The 23,826-nt window shown below is 38.1% G+C and overlaps 1 protein-coding gene across 2 annotated transcripts; it reads left to right on the plus strand.

Annotated features, from left to right (window-relative positions):
• Positions 1-23,591, plus strand: LOC311430924 (Y+L amino acid transporter 2-like). Of its 2 annotated transcripts, XM_084507886.1 has the most exons (11): positions 4-774; positions 852-946; positions 7,584-8,101; positions 10,673-10,798; positions 13,238-13,382; positions 14,352-14,475; positions 15,292-15,395; positions 15,842-15,938; positions 17,268-17,417; positions 19,006-19,189; positions 19,906-23,591. In XM_084507886.1, the coding sequence occupies exons 3-11, from the start codon at positions 7,600-7,602 to the stop codon at positions 19,995-19,997; spliced, it is 1,524 nt and encodes a 507-aa protein (XP_084364012.1). In that variant the 5' UTR covers positions 4-774; positions 852-946; positions 7,584-7,599; the 3' UTR covers positions 19,998-23,591. The 2 variants fall into 2 exon arrangements, with proteins under 2 accessions (XP_084364013.1, XP_084364012.1); XM_084507887.1 differs by lacking the exon at positions 852-946 and having other exon boundaries at positions 1-774.
• The last annotated feature ends 235 nt before the right edge of the window (positions 23,592-23,826 follow it).

A 23,826-nucleotide genomic window follows, 5' to 3' on the forward strand; every position in this document is an offset into this window, starting at 1 on the left:
AATACTGCCCAGATGGGAGCAAAAAACAGTTTAAAATGACAGAGGCTCTGGTTAAAGAATGTGGCACTCAGCCTCTCTGCTCTCCCAGCAGAGAATAACATGCCTGCAAAACAGTTCTGTTGCCAAAATGTGTTTTGATATATTATAATATACATAACCAGAGGCTTGCAGGCAGCTGAAGTTGTGCAATCTTTCCATGCAGGCTAAGAGAGCTTTCAGGGATAAATAACTTCAAATAAAATCACTTGGAGGCTGTTTATTCATAATACTTAACGTGTACCTGTGTTTAATAGTGTTTAAAAAAAGAAAGCAGCCATTTCCATGTAAACATTAACTGCAGACCTCTCTCAGGTCTCTGAAAAAAAAAAAAAACCATCCCTGAAAGCATGTTTTTACAAGATGTTACTTTAAAAGGAAGAAATAGGAGGAGCACTGACCTAGGATAGAAAGATTTGGGTTGTTAGTATTTTTCCTTTGTGTCACTGTGGGTTACAGAATGGAACATGCAACACGATGCAGCTCTCCTGCTCATTTTCCAGTGGGATTACCGGGGCTGACTGGAGGGATGTCTGTGTTTGAATTCAATTAGTTCACTTTCCTCTCTGGATTAGTAGCCCATTCTTATTAAGTCCTGTTATCTGGTGCTTCAACTCAGTCCAGCGACTGAAGACTCTTGATTTGCCGGATCAGCTCATTCCAAATGCCCTTTGACACAAGAATACAAATCCATGCCTTACTATTGGTCTTGTTGTTCATGGAAAACAAAAATCCCAGGTTAGTGTTCTTGCATTCATTAACTATATGATCTGCCCAGAAGACTTTATTTTCTGAGGTTTTACTTATTTTGGTAGATACTGTGCTGCATATCATACTGGCTCCTTTCTTCCAAAAGTACTTCAAAGGGAGAGCAATATATTTTTTCAGAAGACAAAGGTGAATACATTGGGTAAGTTATTTCTGTCTTTGCTTATTTTTTTACCCTTTTTTAAAGCTTATTTAATTTAAATAAGATCTTTATACCAGATCAGCATGTTTTATGTATCATGCATCTTGTCAGAAATTATTACAGAAATCTTACAGAAAGTCCACAGATACCTAACTTTGTGGTTAAGAAAAATAACAGAGTTGTTAAATAATTTAATACTGAATAGAATAGAAGAAAATATAACAAAAAGTGCACAGGTAAACATTAAGTTGTTTGAAATGAAATAATACATAGGTTTTTCAATTAACTATGATTACTCCTCTGAATATACTTCTATTTTGCCAACTCATCCAAGAAGAATAAATGTATTCTTTTTGCACGGTGTTAGAAACATGTCTCATTGTGCCTTTCTAAATTAACAGGAGGGAATTAGATTACATTCACTTACTCTTAATGTCTGGGAAACTTGTTCTTGTCTTCAGTGGCATGTGGGTGAAGGGGTTTTGTTTTTATTTGGGTTGGTTGGTTGGTTTTTCACCTTCCCTGTTGTCTTATTTCTGTCACGACTTTCTAAGGAATAGAGAGCAGCTGATCTGTGAGCTGTCTTCTGCCTGCTAATGACCTCAGTTGAGGTTGTTTGGAGAAACCACGTTCCAGGAGAGTCTGGGATCTTCTTTCTTGAAAGCTCTCATTGATTTTAGCATTCACGTAATACCATAATAAAAATAGCAGCTCAGGGATAAACTGAGAGTGAGAGAAGAGGCTATTCATACTAGAAATAACTACGCTGTCCTGGTGAAACAGATGTGTGCTTATGTAGAGCAGCGGTAGGCAGTCCCTACTCAATTACAGTAGCCTCTCTGATGAAGGAAGCAAACGTGTAAGCTGCCACTTTCTCTTTTCATCTCTCCCTTAGATTTGGACTAGAGTAGCTTCTCTCTCAAATATCCTCTGTGCCTTGCTTTGGGGTGGGAATGGAGTACTGGGGGTGGAGCAGGTTCCTCATCTGGGAAAATCAGCCTCTGAGCATGCTAATGTGGCTGGAGCATTTGAAGCATTAATTCATCAAATATTTTTATAAACATAAAATTTAAAAAACAAAAGGAAAGCTGATCACTTCCTACTGAGTGGGATGTTTTCTTCAGAGGAGATCAAAGTGATTTTTTTTTCAATTGCTGTTTTATTTCATGCTGTTCCTTCTTAATGCATAATGTTGTTTTGTTTGCTTCATCTTCCCTCACACTGGAAAATGTTCGACAGTATTATTTATCATTAATATTCCCTTTAAGATTTGCTGAAGTTCATGCCTAGGAACAGTGTTTTGAAGTTTGATCCACACATTTTTGGTCATGATGAAAACTTCAGGCTCATCTGATTTCCTTCCATAGTAGCTATTAATATAAAGGTATATGTTGGTTGTTGTTGTTGTTGTTTTTCATTTGATTGGTTGTTTTTTTAATATATTCTGTATTTTTGATGTTATTTTGTTTTGTTTTCCTCATTTTTGATTGTTCTACTACACACAGGAAAAAAATAGCCAGAATGTACTTGAAGAAGATACTGAGACTTCTCACAATTTTTTTAATGTCTTTCTACACAAATATTGGCTTATAATGCAGACATATTTAAAATATTCTAGATTTTGTTTTTAGATATCTTTAACATCATTCATTATCTAACTGAAAACTAGGAAACCTTTTTTTTTTTCTTTTTTTTCAGTTTTATTGCCTGGTTTGAATTTTCTGTGTTTATTGATAGCATAGCAGACTTTCATTATTGAGAAATTACATGGCAGTAGATAATCAAGTACTTTAAAGACTGTGAAGTTATTTGAAATAGCATTAAGTAGTAAATTTGATGCCTAGCATGTTTCCAGCATTGTTGATAGGATATGACCTTCTAAATGCCCTCCTTTTGTAAGGGAATCTGTTAAGGGGAACTATGTTGGCCATCAAAAAGATCCTCTAAGCTATCTACTAGTATTTCTTGAACTAAAAGCTGGGAATTTCAAAGCAGCCTAATGCAGCTCAGTCCCTCTGGAAGTCTCTGTGAGCGGTCCTTTAGACGTCACACTTCCATAACACCTGACCAAGCCTTGCTCAATCATTTGGCAAAGGTTAATTATCTCCTCAAAAAGGAGGCAGTCACTCATTAGGCTGTAGATCCCTGAAGGATGGGGAAGTGTTTGAGAAAATCCTACCCTGCCAAACCAGTCCTGAGCTAATTTATGTAATTTATGGAAGAATTGGCTTTAGTTCAGCTTTGGTTCTCAACTATTAGTAAGCTGTAGTAAACTGTCCCTTCCTTCTTCACTTTTACATGAATTCTGGTGGTGACTTGAGGTGAAAAAAAAAAATTAAAAATTGTCTGTTGACAATTATCTCTTTATGGTATCATTTTTCTTAACTTCCCAGCTGACAGTCTACAATTTCCTTTCTGCTGCTTTTTGTACAGATAGTTGTTGTGCTCCTTTACATGAGACTGCAAACAATTCAGGGCCATCATGCCTATTTGTGCTCAAGGCTTTTTACTTCCTCTCCAAGGGGAAAATTTTCTTCAATTTGCCCCTAAGAAAGAACAGGACCTGTATGCAAACAGGATTTTAGAGTTCTGTGGTGGAGATGATTTGCCAGCCAAGGCACAAGCAAGTGTTTGCAGCTGTTTCACTTGCCTGATGAAGCCTCTGAGGCGCATCAGCATGCTCATACCTGTCTGAGCCTCTAATTTCCACAGTCCATAGGGACTCATAAAGTATGGACTTCCCCTCATGCCATGAAGCCTTTATGCCCTGCATTTCAGATGTCAAACACAAGAGTGACTGAAATACCTGTACATACATTTTCGATGTCATAAAGTTTTCTTATTGCAATGAAGTTAGTCTTTGCACTTTCTGCCATGTTAAAGAGGAATGCCAGAATGGAAAGAACCTCCCTTTTTTAATTACTGCATACATTAAATCTCAGAATGGCACTTTTAGGAAGCCATTCTGATTTCCTGTCTGCTAAATAATTTACTGTAAGGATTTGTTGCCTATTATAATGAAGGTTTTTGCAACTGAATATGGCCACCCCATGTAAGAAGTCAACTTGGTATAGCTGTGATAGGTGTCCCCATCATGAAAGCCCTCCCAGACATTAGGTAGTACTGGCTTTTGCTTGGATTATGTGCCTTGAAATATCACCTACAGAGATGCCTAAGTGACAGTGAACAGAATCGTATTTGACCCGTGAGTCTTAATGTAAGCTTTTCTGCTCAGCAGTTCAAGGCAGAAGCAGTAATGATGGTCCCAAGAGGGGGAGACAACAGGCTGAAGAGTACATGACACATGAAGGTGAAGTGACATTAATGATAGTATGGCAAGGCAAAAGACAAGACTGTGGGTCAGGGTTGGTAGGAATAAAATAACAGAAGCTATAAATATGGGAAAGGATTAGACCATGGCAATAGACCATGGCACCCTTTCAAATGTTTTTGCCATTCTCTGGATTGTAACAGCAGTAAAATCTTTGCACTTGTGACAAGCGTCGTAGTTCTGCTATTCTGCAGGAACATTTGTACAGGAAAACGGTTCCTAATTTTCTTAATATCTTGCTGGGAACTAGTATGAGTCCTAAGTAAAACCTTGTTTATTTAAGGAAGACATAGTCCTAAAGAAGGAAAGAAAGAGGGAAAAACTTCAATATCATGACCCTACTGAATGAGACTAGTGCACTGTCAAATCTAGTGGGAATACTGCGACTTGGAGCAGGGAGGGAGCAAGGCTCCCCAAAAGGCTTTGTCCTTAGGGAGCTACTTTCTTGCAGAGTTTCAGCTGACATAAATTGGGGAGCTCAAGCACATTCACACCTCTTCAATATGGAAAATGAATCTCTTATCCTTTGATTCTCAGGCTGCTCCTATTTGTAAACTTAACTCAGTGTCTGGTTAAAAGTTTTGCTAATGTAGCATTTCCCAAAGTACAGAAGTTTGAACTTTTTCTTGTTCTAATTTTTTTCTTTCAAAATGTTTTTATCCAAGGTCACTTATTTATGAAATAAATATTTCCCTGCACAGCTCTGGTTACACATTTTTAGAGATCTGAAATAATCTTTTGCTAGCACAAGAGAAGAAAAATATGCAGAACATTGTTACTGAAAAAAATAATTTAATCTTTAACTAAGCATCAAAGTTCAGGTTTGATATCATGCACGTAAGTTACCTGTACTACTGACAACCTATCAATTGCATTATGTGTCTTACTTTACAGGCAAACAACTTTATCTCAATTATCAATGAGACTTCATTTAAGGAAAACAGATAGCCGCTGGTTTGATCACTCTGCTTGCATAGCTCCACGTTCAGATCATCTCAGGAACAGCTGCATTTCAAATTCTGACTCCCTTTGAGCTGTGCCCACACTTGTGCATTTTGGCTCAGACCCAGAGCTGTGAATGAGCCAGGAAAAAAAAAAAAATGCATATAAAAAAGCCCAGATCAGGCAGAAAAAGCACAATGTAATTTTATACCAAGTATGCTGCCAAATTGTGGATTTTAAGAGTTAAACCAAGCTCTGCCTGAAGTTCCAGTGTGTTGCTGTCCTGATGGGCTGTCCAGACAGCTGCAGTCACAGGACAGGGCTCCTGCCAACATCTTGTGTAGCCATGGAGAACAGAAACAGAGACAGGAGCTTCTGGAAATATTAACTCTCCTCTCCTTTCCACCCCCATCTCTCTTCTCTCCTTTTCCCTTCTTTCTTTTTTCCCAACATCATAAAACTTGTGTCAGTGGTAAGAAACTGGGTATGCTCATTAGGAATTTTAAGGGAAACACATGACTGGTGTATTTGATGCCTGAAATTTCTCCCCCAGACCAAGGTGATGTTTTTTGTTCTTCGAGGGACAAAGTGAAAAGTAAAAGGAACCACCTGTGTGTGAAGAAAAGGTCAGCACAGGGTGGAAGACTCAGCTGTCATGCTTGAACACCTATGGCAAAAATTAATATTTAATTTTACTTCATTGTTCCCCCAGTGCTTCTGCGGTTAAAGAAGTACATTTGGGATGAGGAAAGCATTTAATCTTTAAAGAGAGTTTGACATCTTTTAATCTTTAATCCTCATCAGGCCTCATTAGTTATTTGATCAACTAGGAGACTGAGTTCATAGAGTCACAGAATGGCTTGGGTTGGAAGGGATCTCAAAGATATATTAAAATATGTATCAGATATATATCCAGATAAATATTCAAATGCAGTGACAGCCAAGGGCAGGGATGCCACCCATTACATCAGGTTTCCCAGGGCCTCATCCTACCTAGTCTTGAACACCTCCAGGGATGGGGCAAAGGAGTTGCCCCCCAAAAAAAGCTATAAAGGAATGCATCATTATAAATTATTCAGGGCTGCTACAACAGACATACATTACAAAGGAAAGAAAAATTTTCAGGTTTAGGATTATTTTTTTTAATGGTTATTGATCCACAGTTTAACAACATATTTGCAATCAAATGTTTTCAGCCAGTGTCATGTGGAAGAGTTTTGTTCTGCACTACACACACAGCTTTGCTTTATCTCATAGGATTTTGAGGAAGTTTTCTTTGGAAGTGCTTTGTAGTGAGGGAGGGAAAAGGAGAGAGAATTTAATTTCTCTTGAGGCAGGCACCAAAAAAAGGTCATTGTTCTAAGCAAGCATTGGTATGAGTAAGCCTGACCCAAGAATGTCTGTAGTCAGGGGACAATCACTGCCATCCAGGCTGCTACATTTCCCTTCCCCATCGCATCCCTCACCACTGCAGTGCCTGAGGGGTGTGATGTGTGCACGAGGCTGATTTATCTCTGCAACTACACAGTTGGGTAGTTTTCCCCAGCTCCTGCTGCATTTGGATCTTGCCCTGCGAGCAGTGGTGCTGGAAGCTCTCACAAACATGTTATATTGGGCTCCCTTGTATGAACGTGTTCCAGGAACAGGGTGTTCAAAATTCAATCCCTGTGCATGCGAGTGGCTTTCGCCCAGAAGTCAAGTGAGGTTAATAACTAAACAAGATGCATTATTCACTGCAGCCGTAATCTCATCTCTTGGAACAAACAGCTAAAGCTCTTTTCCTCATCCTCACATTAACATTAACCACCTGAAGCTGGAGCTTTTGAGTATATATTTTTTTCTTTTTCCTGTGTTCTTCAGTAGACAATTTTCAGATGTATATGATTTGATTTATATATATATGTATATATATATATATATGAATAATGAAACAAAGTTCTTCCTGGGATATCAGCATAATTTAGGGAGAGGTATACCTGTGTGGGACACTTCAGTTCTATTAGAGGATGTTTCCATAGGAAGGGTATCTCTTTCTTCCCTAAGATTAATTCAGTAGCATCATGTAGACTTACAAGTCAATACAGATGACAAAGGTGAACTCAGAGTTCAATTTCAGGAATGTGAAATGAAGAAAGGAAAGTTACAGGATCTGTGACCAAGGACAGTGACCTCTCATTCATCCATTAAAAAGGTACGCAAGGGTGAAAGGTACGAAGATCCACTAGTATGTGGTTCCTGGACTACAAGATGAAAGCAGGCAAAACAGTTGTTCTTTGTACCATTTGTGTCTTGTACAGTAATTATCTTACTCATGTCTCTGATGCCACATGCTTTACCAAAGATGTCCTCTCCTCTTGTTTCCAGGTAATGGTAGTTGAAGATGCCGGCACCCTGGCGAATATGCTGCAATAAAAAATCCAAATCCAAGACTGGAAAAGCTGAAATGGACGATATGGCAGACACAAGTGATAAAATGCAGATGAAAAAAGAAATTACATTACTAAATGGAGTTTCTTTAATTGTCGGGAACATGATTGGCTCTGGGATATTTGTATCTCCCAGAGGGGTTTTAATGTACAGTGCTTCCTACGGACTCTCTCTAATCATCTGGGCTCTTGGCGGAATGTTTTCACTGTTTGGAGCTTTGTGTTATGCTGAATTGGGAACATCCATTGTTAAATCTGGAGCCAGCTATGCCTACATCCTGGAAGCATTTGGTGCCTTTGTGGCCTTCATCAGACTGTGGTCTTCTTTGCTAATTATCGAACCAACAACTCAGGCCGTGATAGCAATCACATTTGCTAACTATATTGTTCAACCAATTTTTCCTCATTGCGAGCCACCATATGATGCAGTTAGGTTGATTGCAGCTGCTTGTATTTGTAAGTAAAGTTATGATTGCTAGAAAAATATATATATATAATTGTAGGTGCACAGGGATATTTTTCAGAATTTTTATGCCTTTATTTTTCATGAAAATAATTATTGCCTCCATAGAACATATTCTGAGGAACTCATATGCTTTTTGTTTTGTATTTTATTTGAGGCTGAGATTATTAGAAGGAAGAGGAGAATTCCAACAAATTGAGGGAAATTGTGGTTGCCGATTAAACATATCTCTGTGAATCATGGGTCTAATTTGCAGCCCATGCATGGTCTATGTCCTCTCTCCCCTATATCTTGCAAATCATTTAAGATGAAATTAAAAAATATTCTGCCTAATATGAGTTTTGTCTCAGGAAAAATTGAGTAGCGACCACATACTCCTCAGGGATAAGTGTTAACAAGTCTATCCTCCAGTAGATGGACAGTATTCAAATTCTTTTCCATAAAATTTGTCAAGATAGGTCATTCTTCCCTTCCCTTCCCTTCCCTTCCCTTCCCTTCCCTTCCCTTCCCTTCCCTTCCCTTCCCTTCCCTTCCCTTCCCTTCCCTTCCCTTCCCTTCCCTTCCCTTCCCTTCCCTTCCCTTCCCTTCCCTTCCCTTCCCTTCCCTTCCCTTCCCTTCCCTTCCCTTCCCTTCCCTTCCCTTCCCTTCCCTTCCCTTCCCCACTATGCTATAGTATGATCTTTTTTTTAAATGGCTTAAATTGTATAGCAACAAAAACTTCTAAAGGGATGGGTAATTTAAAGTTAGTATAATGTATACTGACAGTTCTGCAAAGATGTTCTCTCTGTAGCCCCGACTCTCACCAGCATGGTACAGAAGAAGTTCACTTCTGAAGAAGGCTCCATGATATAACTTGAGACCATCGTGGCCACTCCACACTCTAAAAGGCAACTAACCCTTTTCCAAAAAAAACTTTTATCAGCTGAAAGTCTCCACTTGCACAGGAAAGCATTTATTTATTAGACCAAAATTAATTTTCCCAGTGTTCTACATGCCTCTCTTGAAGTCACTTAAGAAAACCAGTCTTCAAATACTGATGTTTCTTCAAGCCTTTTTTTCTTCCCCCTTTTTTTTTTTTTTTTTTATTAGTTATTCCTGCTGTAGTCTTCATGTGAATCATCCGCAGTGTACTCTAGTACCTCTGATTTCCATGAGCTCATGCACCAGGTGTGGCTGGCAGCTGCTGCTTTCTCATACAGAAAATTAGCTGACCAGGCCTACAACCAGCATTTTGGGTAGCAGCCCAGACTGCTGGGAAAATTACAGTTTATTATATTGACTGTGATATGCAGTGTCAGATAGCAAGCTTATTACTAGCTTGAACAATTTTGATAAGGCTTGGGAGCAGTAGATTTAGCTGGCACCTCACCAAGACAGTGCAGAGAACATTTACATCTGTACATTGTATGATTTACTGGGAATCTTATGGAAAGATACTGCTGCCTTGAATTTAATGACACTGAAGCACATAATACATGTTGTGTTACATACATATGAAGTAAATGTATCCTTTGCTGTGTTTCAAATAGCACTTTATAGCATCATGAAAGATGCATAAATGTTCAGTATTAAAAACTTCAGTCAACACATATTCTATGCTTTTTTAGAAATACTTGCTCCAATTCTAGCACTTACTGGTATATATTACTTTATTTTTAAATGAGACATATGTTGTTAAATCCTTGAAAAGAGATATTTTTTTTTTAATTACAGAGCATAAAACATATTTCAATGTCTATGCCACATTTACTAGAGCAAGATTTTCAGCAGTCCTTTATTTACAGGCATGTTTAACTTATATTCAAACCTGACACGGAGTAGGAACAATTATTATATGACCTCTTGGGGTTTTTAACACCAGAATAAAAATAAAATTTTGTTCCTATTGCACAATGTTGATATGTTAATACGGAATACTAAGGACAAATCAGGTCCTGATTCCATAAAGAGTTAGGTGCATCATTACTTTGACAGCTGGCTGGACACCCAGTCAAATATGTAGAGCTGCTTGTGACAATGAAGACAAAAGTCCTATGAGCATCTGCAGTTGGATGCTAATTTCCTCACTATAAAGAAAGGCTTCTAAGTGGTTTTCATTTTGAGCATTTTCATTTTGAGCTCAGTGTCCTGCAAAGAGCATCCAAACCCCTTGGTGCAAAAGCTGTCCTTACTCTTTATGTAACTAGAGCTTGAATCAGCAAGGAGAGCTTCAGGAGAATTTCAGTCTGATTCAAGGAGAACTTCAGTGCAAAAAATGGATGTAAAGAAATCACATCTACATGTGAGCAACCCTGTTAATTTTAAGAAAATTTAAAGGTTTATAGATTATTTAAAAGGAACAGGGATTATCCTAAAATTCAAAATTTGGTAATTTCTTCCTATCTCTTGTCTTGGAGTAAGCATCACAGGTATTTCATTCATCTTCATAAATCTAGGTGGTCCTGGAATGTTGGCATTTGATTCTGTTGTATTTCTTGAAAGAAAAGTGCTCTCTGTAAGGAACATTTGAAATAGTGATGCCAAACATACTGTGCTCCTCTCATACATATTACATTTCTCTACAGGTTCCTTAACATTTATTAATTGTGTGAATGTGAAGTGGGGAACTCGCGTACAAGATGTTTTCACGTATGCGAAAGTTATGGCTCTTATCTTGGTGATAGCTGTTGGCCTTTACAAAATTGGTAAAGGTAAGAATATTTTTACTTTATGCAAATTCTTAAAAATGAACCATACATGAATTTCAGAATCCACGCAGGAGGATCAGACGCTATAAGACTTGTATACAAAGTATTATTTATTCAGAAAAAGTTGTCTGTCATAGGAAGATTAGAGAAATTTTATGGCTCACTAAGCACCAGTGGTTTAATTATTCTTCTGTCCTTATTGTGGCAAACCAGTGCACACCAAGTCCTACACTGCAAGGCTGAATAGCAGATAGCAGTTGAATTAACATCAGTTTGGTGTTAACCAGATTAAAGTTAGCCTCAGTGTCTCTGTCTCATGCTAGTGAAAGTTAGTAGACTAGTGTTGCTCCTTCTTCTGGGGCACTGCAGCATAGCAGATATCAGAGGAAGAAGGAACTTGCTCTTTTCTTCAGCTACAGGAATGAGCCCCTAGTCAGTGGTGAGAGGGTGTGCTCATTCCTAGAAACAGGGGACAATGCTGTAATACTGCTCTCCTGTGAATCACTGTGGTATCGTAAGGCATCACAGGATGGATGAGCCATCTTTTATGAGCAGTAACTGGGCTGAACTGTATTTGCATAACAGCAAAATGATCGTTTATTCCAGTGCTACTTCTGATTTTTGCATATGACAACAGATTTGATTTTATTAGTTTGGGCTCTGGTGCAGTGAAGTCTCTTCCAACTCTGTTGCTTAGTTACTAAGGTTTCTTTTTCATTTTCCTTTCCCAAGAAATCCCTAAATAGCCATTGTGTCTTTATTCAGTTAAAACAGAGATGGTTTTCCCTCTTTGGTTTAGGAATTGTCTTTTTCTTCTGCAGAAACTAGCTTGTAAAACCTAACAAGAGAGCTTGTTTTCCTATATTTTCTGGCCTTCTCCTTTCCTTGGCTCCAGTTATTATACTGTAAAGCTACACCAGACTTAGGGAGGGTGTTGTGTTTTTTTGTTTGTTTTTGTTTTATTTCTTTAGCTATAGTGGTGCATGTCAGTTGTCATACATTTGTTCAAGCCTAAAGAAATCTGAATAAATAAATGCAGTCCTGAGGTTGGTTCCTTTACGTTGTTACCTGGGGTCAGGAGGGAAAAAGGCAGAGAGGAAGCCATCCTGCAAGGAGTGCAAAATGCTGAGGGCTTGTAATAGTGGTAAAGGTCTCATCTCTACTTTGTCTGAACAGAACCAGGCGTTTAAATACAGCAAGGACTGGCAGGAGAAATGATCTAGACTTCTGGAGGAAGTTGTGACCAGGTCAATGCCCTCTTTTAAACTCAACAGCTGCTTCAGTCTGTGATGCTATGATTCAATGGAAAGAACAATTGTCACATTTTAGCCTTGCCATACTCCTTCTGATGTGCTCAGATATGCCTCTTTTTTTTTTTAAAAAAAAAAAAAAGTGTGAATGTATCTAATTTTGAGTAGGTTTGACAGTTAGAAAGCTTTTCTTGATCCTATTGGATTTTTTCCTTTATTTGTTCCTTCCTGCCATTTTCTTCAGCCATGTTGCTGAAGCACGTTTGGGTAGTGTAGGTTCACTTTCCTTGATTCTTGCATTCTCCAGAGAAAAAGACTTTTATGAATGTGAAAAACTGCTATTTACTGTTCTTCAACAATTGCATTGCTTTTGTGGTATCAGTATATTCCTTAGTTTAACCACATGGTGAAGTTGCTTCATTTTATAGGAAAGACCTTACTTTCTTCCCTAATAGAGGTTTCAGTGTATTTCTGTCTTCCTTAATACCTAAACCCACTTCCATTTATGTTAGATAGTTCGCTTTCCTCTGCAAATTCAGACAGGCCTTTCTTCCTCTTTTCAGCACTGCAGTGAAGATTCATGCAGTTTCATGAACATTTCTTCTATTTTGCAGCTTTATGCAGGTTGTTGTCTCATCTGATTGATCTAAACTAGAGGACAATTGTGAAAGAAAAGATTTTCCTGTGTCTTCTCTTAATTTTAGGGAACTGCTTTGTGGGAGAGAGCATCCTACTGAGAATGGTGTCCCAAGAAGTTCTCACTCCACTGGTCACAATTCCTCTGGTGACAATAAAGGCATGGTTAGGAGAGGAGGAAATGTGAGACAGATTCGAGAATTAAAATTGGGTTTCCAAACCATTTCTCCCTGGCTGAGAGGGTGTAATGCCACTTCAGCACATCACCCTCCTTGGGGTCAGTGCCAGGCAGGGGAAGCTGTGAGTTCTGGTAGAATTTCACAAGTAACGTCCTAATAACAAGCATGGGGAAACATGTTCTGCTGTCTCCCTGTTGCTGTCTGAATGTCTGTATGCCTCTCCTATCTGTCAAGTAAAAATGCAACTTTGAGGTATAGTAATGAAACAAGCATTGAATGGGTTTTATTTGGGGGGCAGGTGAGACGTTTAGTATAGGGTCTTTCTAGGTCCTAACCTTTGACGAGTAATAGGTAAATTGTATCTGCTCTTTGTACAGGAGAAACAGAAAACCTGAAAGCTCCCTTCGAGGGCTCAGCAACAGACCCAGGAATGATCGCGCTGGCTCTATACTCTGCCCTCTTTTCCTACTCGGGGTGGGACACCCTGAATTATGTCACCGAGGAAATGAAGAATCCTGAGAGGTAAATGCATGTTCTGCTTTCAGAGCACAGGAAAGTGTTCTGCTAAGGCAGGCAACGGTAGGACAAGCTGCTTTCTATTTGTTTCTGATGGAAGTTATTCCAACCATTTTCTCTACAAAAACTCTTATTTCCAAAAGTACTAGTAAGTGCAAGAACTCTTATGGATTATAGTAATCTCTCACCAACTGTATCACACGAATAAATCATTTTCCTACACGTACGTATTTTACACCTTACACTTTCGGGCAGAATTTTTAAAGCAGGACGAGAATAAATTTCTGCTGAAAGCAGAGAAAAGTGTGGGTCCACCCAGCCTTCTAAAACCTCCCACTTGTCAGACAAAGCAATTACTTTATTTTGTCAGATTACTTTTGTCAATTACTTTGTCAGACAAAGCCATTACTTTATTTTCCAGGGCTGCTTTTGCCACTAATAGAGTAAGACTGTGTCAAGTTTATGACTGTTTTATCATGTGAAATACAGCTTAACTGTTTAAATTTGCTAAAGATGAAATGTTAACCAAGAAATGAAAAAAGTCTACAGTAGCACTGGAAATGCCACCTGCTCCTCTCTGTAGGGATGTCCACCCCACTGATATAGTCCACCTTGTTTTGGGACATACAAAGGTTATGAGTTAGGAAAAAATACTACGATCAATAAAACACCTAAGCATGTATATTAATCTCATTGCTTAAGTGCTCTCTTACACTGCTTTATATAAAAAACAGTTTATAGTTTTCAGCTACAAATGCACAATTTTTCTCTAAAATTTGTGACAGACCCACAACCAGCCAACTAAGCTGCTTATGGAATTGTTCTACACATGGCTGCACTTTATTTTGTAACCTCATGATTAAAAAATGTTGGATTGCACAAAAGTGATGGAGGTATACATTTAGAAATGTTTGAATTTGGGAACAATTTTTTATTGAAAAAATGTGGAATAATTTTGCCATTTTCCTTTTGCAGGAATTTACCACTTTCTATTGCAATTTCCATGCCTATTGTGACTATTATCTACTTGATGACTAATATAGCATACTATGTAGTGCTGGACATGTCAGCTCTCCTCACAAGTGATGCAGTGGCTGTCGTAAGTTAACTAAAATGATAAAAACAAAAGTTACTGTATGTAAGTAAGCTCCATACTTTTCCCCTGTGGAAAAATCTCAGGTAGCATACTTATTAGCAAAACAATTGAAGTATTTCCACATTGATGATTTTTGCTTTGTTTTAATTTGTATGTGTGTATGTATAGGAGTCCTGGTATATTAGAAGTTGCATATAAGGTTCATCTGCTCTTTTAAAATACTCTTTTATACTTTGTAAATCCTGCACATAACAATATTCACTATAAAAGATGTTTTCACTAAAGCCAAGCAGAGAAAGAGCTTTGGAAAATTTTGGTAATTTAAGAACCAGGATTTGGGTGTGGGTTTTTTTTTTGTTTCTTTGGTTGGTTGGTTGTTTTTTTTTTTTTGGTTTTAATTCTAATGTACATCGGGTGACTTTGAGTGCTGTAGGACTGCAGCAATATTTTCAACACAAAAATATGCAGTGAAATGTTTTTTTAAAAAAAAACTTTTCAATATTTTATACAAAAGTGCAATTATAAATCATGGATTAATGAAACCAGGATTTGTCAGATTACATTGTAATCAATACATCTTCATCCATTAAGTTGCTTTCAGCTTGATTTTTCCAAAATCCTTTTTTAATTTATCTGTCATTTTCATTTTTATATTGATCATTTTATCCAATTTCTAATTTTCCAAGTCATTGCCAGCGTTAGAGAAAAGCAATGGCTGTGACACTATATTTAGGCTGCTGTGTTCTCATAAGAGCTTCCCAGGATTGTCCATATGTTTAATGTAATGGGCCTCACTATTGTTTTCTTTTTCCATTGCAGACGTTTGGCAGTGAAACCCTTAGTTATGCTAAGTGGATAATTCCTATAGCTGTGGCCATGTCCTGCTACAGTGGGTTAAACTCTTCAATAATTGCAGCATCTAGGTATGAAATATAAGATATATTTTAGATGTAGAGCTTAGGGATATGGTTTAGTGGGGACTGCTAGCGTTAGGTCAGAGGTTGGACTCGATGATCTTGAGGTCTCTTCCAACCTAGAAATTCTGTGATTCTGTGATTCTGTGTGAATCATTTGCTATTAATCTGAATTATTTGCATTATAAAAGTGACATTTTTTGCCATGGTGAATTGTTCATTTATTCTGTAGGGGTTGTTATAATCTGGCATGTTATCTTGTGCCAGCAGTTGGTGATCAGCACCAGCTGATAAACTAAAGGCACAGGAGAAAAAAGCAGCATTTACAATAGAGTAAAAAAATAATGTTGTCTTTGTCGAAAAGCAATAACATATTCCTCAGCTAACTGTCTGGGTTTTGTGTGCTTGTGTCTGTGTTTGTTTTTGGTGGTGGTTTTGGTTTTGTCTTCTTTTAGGCTTTTTTATGTTGGAGCCAGAGAAGGACACCTCCCAGACAGTCTGAGCTTGATTCACATAAAGTGTTTCACACCAGTCCCTGCTCTTCTCTTTAATGTAAGTGAAAGCCTGGCCCAGTGCCTGGTGTGGTTTGTTGGGGATGCAGCACTGGGGATGGAGCCCTGGGAACTGCTCCACATCCTCCCTGCTTTCTCTTGAGGTGGGTGGGGAGTTCTTCCTCAACTGGTCAGGATTTCTAAAATTCATTGAGGGTAGAGGTAGGAGGTGTTATTTTTTCTGGTGGGTTTTCTTCAGTGGAAAGAGAATTGCCTGTTTCACATTATGTGCACTCTTTGCAAGTAATCAAAATTAACAGCAGAAGCCCTGCTAAAAGATTGTCTAACTTTGTAACACGTAGACAGGAATTAAGTCTTTATGTGAGTCTTCAGAGTGTCCATGGGAGAAGAAAATGATAGAAAGATCTCTCAGACCCTCCTATAGGCTGATTTTCTAGGGCTGTAGAAACACTTGGGCTAAAGCATTTCAATTTAAATTCCTATTGTTGGATGCCTATACCCATATTTACATTTTCCTGCTCTCACAATACAAATAAATGTCAGGACAAAAAAGCAAGGGAGTGTAGCCCACAGAATTAGTGCAAATGATTTTAATAAATAATCCATAAATCTAGTAGATTAAAATGGGGGGGATGGGGAGGATGCTTGTGCATACAAGCAGAGAAAGTGAAATCATTCAAGAGAGTTTTATTGCTTTTTATTTGAACGTGTATTTTATTTGGTATCTCCCCTTACCCTGTGTTACATACAGCATCATACAGGTCCTGTTTGACACCAGATAGTTTATTAATAGTTATTGTCTCGTTATGGATACTCTTCTTGGACAAATTCTATTTGCACTAGTGTGATGAGCTGTGTGTACTCCTGTAGTACACCACCATTCCCCTTTTTCCCAGTGGATTTTTTTTTCTGTGCATCAGAAGAAGACTGTATACTTCTGTTCCTTGTTTTTGTAAAAGCAGGCATTGAATTTCTATTTTAGGTTTCATTTTATCCTTGCCATGCAGAGTATATAGCACACCTGCATACCACAGAATTTACTCTAACGGTTTCAATCTATGAGTGCACTGTGAGTGCCTCCAAAAGAGAAATTAAATTAAAAGCTAGTTTTCAAACTAAAGACAACCAGAAGAGCAAAGTAAGCTGTTGCCTACAGAAGGGTTCTTAGCAATCCTCTCCAGCACCACACAGCTTGGTGTTATCGGGAATCTTTCTGAGGGTGTACTCAATCCCACTGTACATGTGGCCGACAAAGATGCTAAATAGCTAAATGTGTTTGAAACAGGTCCTTTTACAACTTTAGTACCTCTTTATTATAGATGATGTATTTATTTTCCCATTAAGAAGTCTTTCTTTTTATTATCTCTAGGGCTTAATGACTTTGCTATATCTCCTCGTGGAAGATGTCTTCCTCCTCATTAACTACTACTGTTTCAACTACTGGCTCTTTGTGGGTCTGTCTATCGCAGGGCTAATATATCTGCGATATACTCAGCCACATAGGCCACGGCCTATTAAAGTAAGTAAATGAGAGGAAATAAGCTGCAACAGCCAGCTAATGCACATGTTTATGTTACCCATACTACCAGAACCATAACATTACCAGTTATGTTATAGGCTATTTATTTCAGCCATAGAAATCCTGTTAGCATACAAGATAAGAAATAAAGGAGCAAAACTTATCTGAGTTTTCACAAGAACATTTGTTCTGCTACTTTGTAAGGTTGAAATGATATTTTCAGTTTATCTTTTTTCTTTTCATGAAAATGTAATCTGACTTTTCAGTATAAATAGACTAAATAAATATTTGGGGTTCTTGGCCCATTCTTGATCCTTTAGGTTTTGTTTACAGGGAAACTCAATATGTGATGGGGGCTCAGGGAAGTTCACACTCTGCTCAAACTTAAAAATTCAGCAAGAATCCCTCCAAAGCCCATAAACAGCCCAAATTCTGCTCATGCAGAAGTTCAAAAGCTTGAATAATAGGCATTCAGTCCTCCTGCTGCATAGGTCATAGGCAGTGAGATGCTAGCTTAATAACTGCCTGCAGAAGGGCATCTGGCTAACAGTTAGGAAAGGGAGCCAGCACAAAAATAAAACACACATACAGTATGTTTCTAGTTTAATCCAGGAACCCAGGGAAGCAGGGATGGGCACCCAAAGCTTTCCCCAGGCACAAAAAGCTACATGCTGGCTCCTGTTTCACTGCACTCTCCTAGTTTCATGACCTGCATCTCAGCCCTGCAGCAATGCAGCAAAATTATGAAAAATCCAGATGAACACCACATCTTTTCAAGCCTTTCTAAATATTTCTTCCTTGTTACTCTGTCTTCCTAACCTCCCATGCTCTCTTTACCAGCACTTTTTTTTTCTGTTTAAATGCAATATCCTGATTATAAAAAACATGGTTCAAACAAAGGAGTTAAGTATGCTAAACACCTACTCCATTTTTAACTTTTATAAGGAAATATAAATATTTCTACCAGTAAACTCTCCAGATTTCATCTAGTATTCAAATGCCATCTTGAGGCAGGCTTATTACTGCAGCCACTGAAAAACATTCTAGTGAAAATGAATTCCATAAAGAAGTTATTGCAATTTCCCTTATTTGTGATATAATTGCTAAGTACCCCAGCAAAATGGTTGTAAATCAGCCATTAGGTTTTGTAGAATCAAAATGGTGACTGAAAGCCCAGCTGAGTTTCTTCTATTTCAAATTTACAATTAAAAATTTGTGATTGAATTTAGAGGGAAAATTACCCATTACGTTATTATTAATTTTAAAATACTGCTTTCAAAGATTTGTCTCTTACTAATGTGGAAGGGAGCTGTGCTTGTACAGGTCTGAAAACTCCCAAATGGTCAGATACACAGGCTTGTACCAAACAAGAGGCTCTCAGCAGCATGCACTAGCATAATTGTACTTATGTGACTGTAACCATTCAAAAGATATAGACAGCACATAGTAGTCACGTAGTCAGTATTTATATTTTTACTATTGACTTGTCTAATTTTAATCTGTAAAGCTTGACATTATGTTTTCCAGTAGAATATTTACTGTTTCTTTTATTAAATGTTGATTCATTTATTTATTTTTGTTTCCACAGCTGAACCTCTTCTTCCCTATCATATACTGTTTATGTTCCCTTTTCCTGGTCATAGTTCCTCTCTACAGTGACACAATCAATTCCCTTATTGGCATTGGTATTGCCCTCTCAGGCATTCCTGCATATTATTTGGGAGTCCACCTGCCTTTTGAAAGAAGGCCTAGATGTCTGCAGTGGCTTTCTGGTAAGAGATACCATCTTGTCTTAGTCACTGTGCCAGAATCCTGAATTCTTGATCAGAAGAAAGAACAATTTTTGCTAAATTCTTTTTTCCCTATTAAGTTTTGCTACGCTGTGCACAGCTTGTCTGAGATCATTTGCTTCTTCACATGGCCCTGAAAACAAAGCTATGCATAATTGCACAAACCAGTCCAATATGTGGATGTAATATGGTCATTGATGGTGTTGAGCCATTTCAAAATGTTGGCTCAATAACAGTCCTCTAGGATTGTGAAGAATAAACGCATACAGTTTGATATCTTGGAAGGCAGAAATACCAGGACGCCATTGTTTCACTTCCTCCTCACGGAGTGGAATATCTGAGTCAGAAGAGTCCATACATTTTCCTAAATTATGAAATGGCCTGAAGGCTAGATTCTACCCTTCAAGTTCAGTCGGTCTTGAAAAGCAAAACTTTAATATCTATATTCATTTTAAACTCAGATGTCAATCTGACAGTCTGATGGAAATATTGGTCCAAATAAGAGAGACTTAGTGTATAATTATTTTTTATTATTATTATTTTGCATTAATCTATTCATTACATATGTTTAATACAATTCGTTATTCTTTTAAGATTTTCCTAATATCTGTGTAGTCTTTCCAATACTTCAAAATTGACATATATGTCTAAGATATTATAACTTTGTCTCAGCTACACATTTTTGTTCTCTGTTACAGTTAAAACAACAAAATGCGTTCAACTGCTCTTTCTCTGTGCACTGTCAGACCTGGACATAGACATGGAACCTACAGAAGCCAAGAGCAAATAGATCTGCACCTTGACATTGAGAGTTGCACCTTGACACGTCCTATCTGGAGCATTTTTTATAACCTGAAGTCCTCCCTGTATCCTCAGTTAAACTAAAGCACTAACAATCGTCCTATGCATCAGTTTGATGTCTACAAATTTGTTCTTGTTTTATAAACCACTTGTCATCCTCTGTTTTACAATTTATAACAAAAAACATCTGTTAACAGTTATTGAGTAACATTTTGAAACTATAAAGCACCTTATGAACAAATATTTATCAGTAGATAAGTGCTAAGTATTAGATAATTGCAAAAGTGAAATGAAAACTATTAAATCCCATCAGAATCCTAACAAATAAATTGACAAATTTAACAAAAATCAAACCAAATATTTGCAAGATTCAAAACCTGAGTTGGGAAGTAGAAACCATAATGCACTTCTAATAATATTATTAAATTCTTAGCCAAAATAAAAAACATATAGTTAATACCGATAGATATTCTTTGAATCATTGTAGAATTAGCATTAGACTATTCTAATGCATAATTCCCAGCATATATATGGTACCAAATGGAAAAAATGAAAATTTTCAGTCATTTAAGTTTTGTGAGAAAATTTCCTTTGGTGATATACCACATTCATTACCCTTTTGCAGAATCAGTATTTTCAATGCTAATCTATATTTGGGGAAAACACATTCCCATAGTGTCCACTGCTTGCCTAGAAGTATCAAGTGTGGCCCCATAAACCACATCATTTTTTTTGCACAGTAGAACTTATTTAAGGAATTCATAAGGTGAAATTAAAAACAACTGATATTTAGAAAATCCTTTGAGCCACGGCCCAACCCTGCAGGCTGATCTATCAGAGTCACAGAATTGTTGATGTTGGCCTCTGGAAGTCTCCTGGTCCATCCCTCTGCTCAAGCAGGGCCACCAAACACAGGTTGCCCAGGACTGGCCTCAGCAGTTCCTGCTGGCACAGCAAACTGCAGCTCTGCTCTTCAGCATACAGAGAGCCTCCTGCACCCACTGCCTGCTCTCCACATCGTTCAGATGCCCATCGCACAGCTGGACAATTGCACCCACCAGCATATGTCATGAAATAAAAGGACAGTGAAGAACTACATTCAATCTCTTGAACATTTTTCAGTTTGGCACACAGAATGTGAAACCAGTCCTAATTAGCTGCCCAAAATGGAAGATGAAATAACTGTCATGAAAAAGAAAAGAAACAACCAACTTTGGCACCTAGGCTAAAAAAATTGATGGTCCATTTCTAGTCTGCTTTGCTGATATATAACACCATTTGTTATGCTTGTTGGCAAGTCATACTTCTTCTGTAATTATATTTGAATGTAACATATATTGTTTATAATTTGAATTTTTATCATTCCTATTCAATTAATCCCAAGTAAGGTACTTTTTTAAATCTTATACAAATCCCTGTAGCTTCTAGCATTATTGTCTTTTATTTATGTCAGCCCTGAGAAAGACGAATGGAATATGGAAGAAGGCAATTGTGGCTTCTGAAACCTCTCTTCATCCCTTCCATATGATGTTAAGGTTGTTTGCCAGATGATAATTCCACGCATCTCCAGCCCTGTGCTTGCTGACAGGTCTCCTGTGAAACCTTCTATTTGCGTTTCTATGCCATCCATTATGGCAGTTGTGGTGGGACTTTCTTTTGATTCAGAGTACAAATGATAAAAATGCACTAAACCAAGGTAAACATGAAGCTATCAGAGCTGCATGGTTTGCTTTTTCGAAGCTATGACTTTCATGCACTAAAATCACTTTAGTATCACAGTCACAAAACATTAAGAGGGAAAGGGTGTGATTTAGCTTGCCCAGCTCAGAACACTCCCGCTTATGCATACACAAGCGCCTCTGTTACAGTATAGCACTATGTTGATCCTGCTATACAGTTTTACAGAAATACTGCATTCTCACCTCGTTTTTTAAAGGCATCGGGTGAATAATGGAATCAAGGTCTCAGATTTTATCAGAGCACGCAGAGAGTACAAACCCTAGAAGTCAGTACCAAGCAAAATCTGACAATCTGTCTCCCCAGAGTTCAAAGCTGTGCTTAGTGCTGAGCTATGTGTCATACCAGGACAGCACTGCACCATCCTCTGAAGTTATTCATAACAGGACCAAAGCTACTAAGTGATTTGAGACAAATGAGGTGATGTCTCAGGTGGTAACAGATAGCAGGTACCAAAGGTAGTCTATGAACTAAGTCTATAAAGTCTATGAACTAAGACCATTTCCATAGAGAATTCTGAGCTGATAAACTTTTTTTTTTTTTTTTTTTCCTCCTGAATCTGTTTTTGCATGAATCTGTTAACTTTCTGGGCATAACACACAAGCCTCCATTTTCTTTCTTTCGGGACAGGAGACATGTTAAGAATATCAGTAGTCAGATGCAAAGCTATAAATGTGAATAATGTTATTGAAATTGTGTATGGACATTGGAATCTCAAAAATGTTCATGTGTTTGTTGATTTTTCACTCCTTACAAATAATATATGTAAGTTATTTTCAAATATCTAAAGCCAAGTCCTAGATGCTGAAGTATTTAAATAAATCAACATTTGATCCTTGGCAAATGCAATAGTTGTGTGGTTTTAAGGCATAAAAATAGTATTACAAGTGAAACTTGCCCTACCTTACCTCTTGTAAGTTGGCTTATTGGGAAAACAATGAAACTCCAGTTCTTTTTTTTCCCCTCACCCCCCAGTCTGTACCAGGGTTGCTCCATGCTGGATTCTGCACCTGGGACGGGGCAACCTTGGCTGTAAATACAGACTGTGGTATGAGAGGCTGGGGAGCAGCTCAGTGGAAAGGGATCTGAGGGTTCTGGTTGACAGCAAGTTGAATTTGAATTAAGTGTGCCCTGGCAGCCAGGACAGCTGACCCTGCCCTGGGGTGCCTCAGGCCCAGCACTGCCAGCCAGTTGAGGGAAGGGATTGTGCTCTGCACTGTGCGGCCTCACCTCAGGTGTTGTGTGCAGTTTCGGTGCCACAGTATCAGAAGGACATAAAACTACCATGGAGTGTCTGAAGAAGGGCCGCAAAGACGGTGAAGGGTCTAGAGGGGAAGACATACGAGGAGCATCTGAGGTCCCTTACTTTGTTCAGTCCAGAGCAGAGGAGACTGAGGGGAGGCCTCATGGTGGCCTGCAGCTCAAAAGCTCTAAAAATAAAAAAGAAAGTTGACTGAGGGAATAAACAAAATAAAGTGAAAAAGTAAACAAGATGCCAAATAATTTATTTGTCTTGTGTTCTGGGAGCCTGACTTAAAGCCGCAAGAAATTTAGAAGTGCTTGTTCAGGAGCACATACTTAATGTAATGGATGTCACTGAAAAACACAAAAGTTGAGTGGGCTACTAAATATCTGGTTATTAGCTACCTACACAGGTCAGTATTATAGTCAAAGGAAACGCATGGAATTTGTTTTACGTGGCCGTGGTTTTGAAACAAGAGAGGTTAACATTAAAGCAAATGATCATGAATTGATCCTCTCCTGACAGAAAGAATACATAGAAATTAGCTGTTTCATGCTACAATTGGATAAAAACACAGTAGAAATGACTTGGCATTTAAGGGGTGGTCACCGAAAATGTGCTGTGTGTCAACTGAATATACTTGAGCATATAAACAGAACAAAGATTAATTCAGCAATGTAATTAATTAGTGCTCAAAAATGCTCATTTCACAGAGCTAAAAACAGCTGTGAGCCACCCCTGCTGGACATAGGGCAGAGTTTAAATTGGGGGGGGGGGGGGGGGAAGTTGTTTAAGAACACTACTGACATACAGAAACCAGAATGAAGAAAGGAATATT

The sequence above is a fragment of the Aythya ferina genome (assembly GCF_964211825.1).
Source record: "Aythya ferina genome assembly, chromosome: 2".
NCBI classification, from domain to species: domain Eukaryota; kingdom Metazoa; phylum Chordata; class Aves; order Anseriformes; family Anatidae; genus Aythya; species Aythya ferina.

Excerpts from the sequence above, each read along its gene's own strand:
- LOC311430924 (XM_084507887.1), top strand. The coding sequence starts at position 7,600 with ATGCCGGCACCCTGGCGAATATGCTGCAATAAAAAATCCAAATCCAAG. Across the intron at positions 10,799-13,237 it reads CCTTTACAAAATTGGTAAAG|GAGAAACAGAAAACCTGAAA; the intron begins GTAAGAATATTT and ends CTCTTTGTACAG. Across the intron at positions 17,418-19,005 it reads ATAGGCCACGGCCTATTAAA|CTGAACCTCTTCTTCCCTAT; the intron begins GTAAGTAAATGA and ends TTGTTTCCACAG.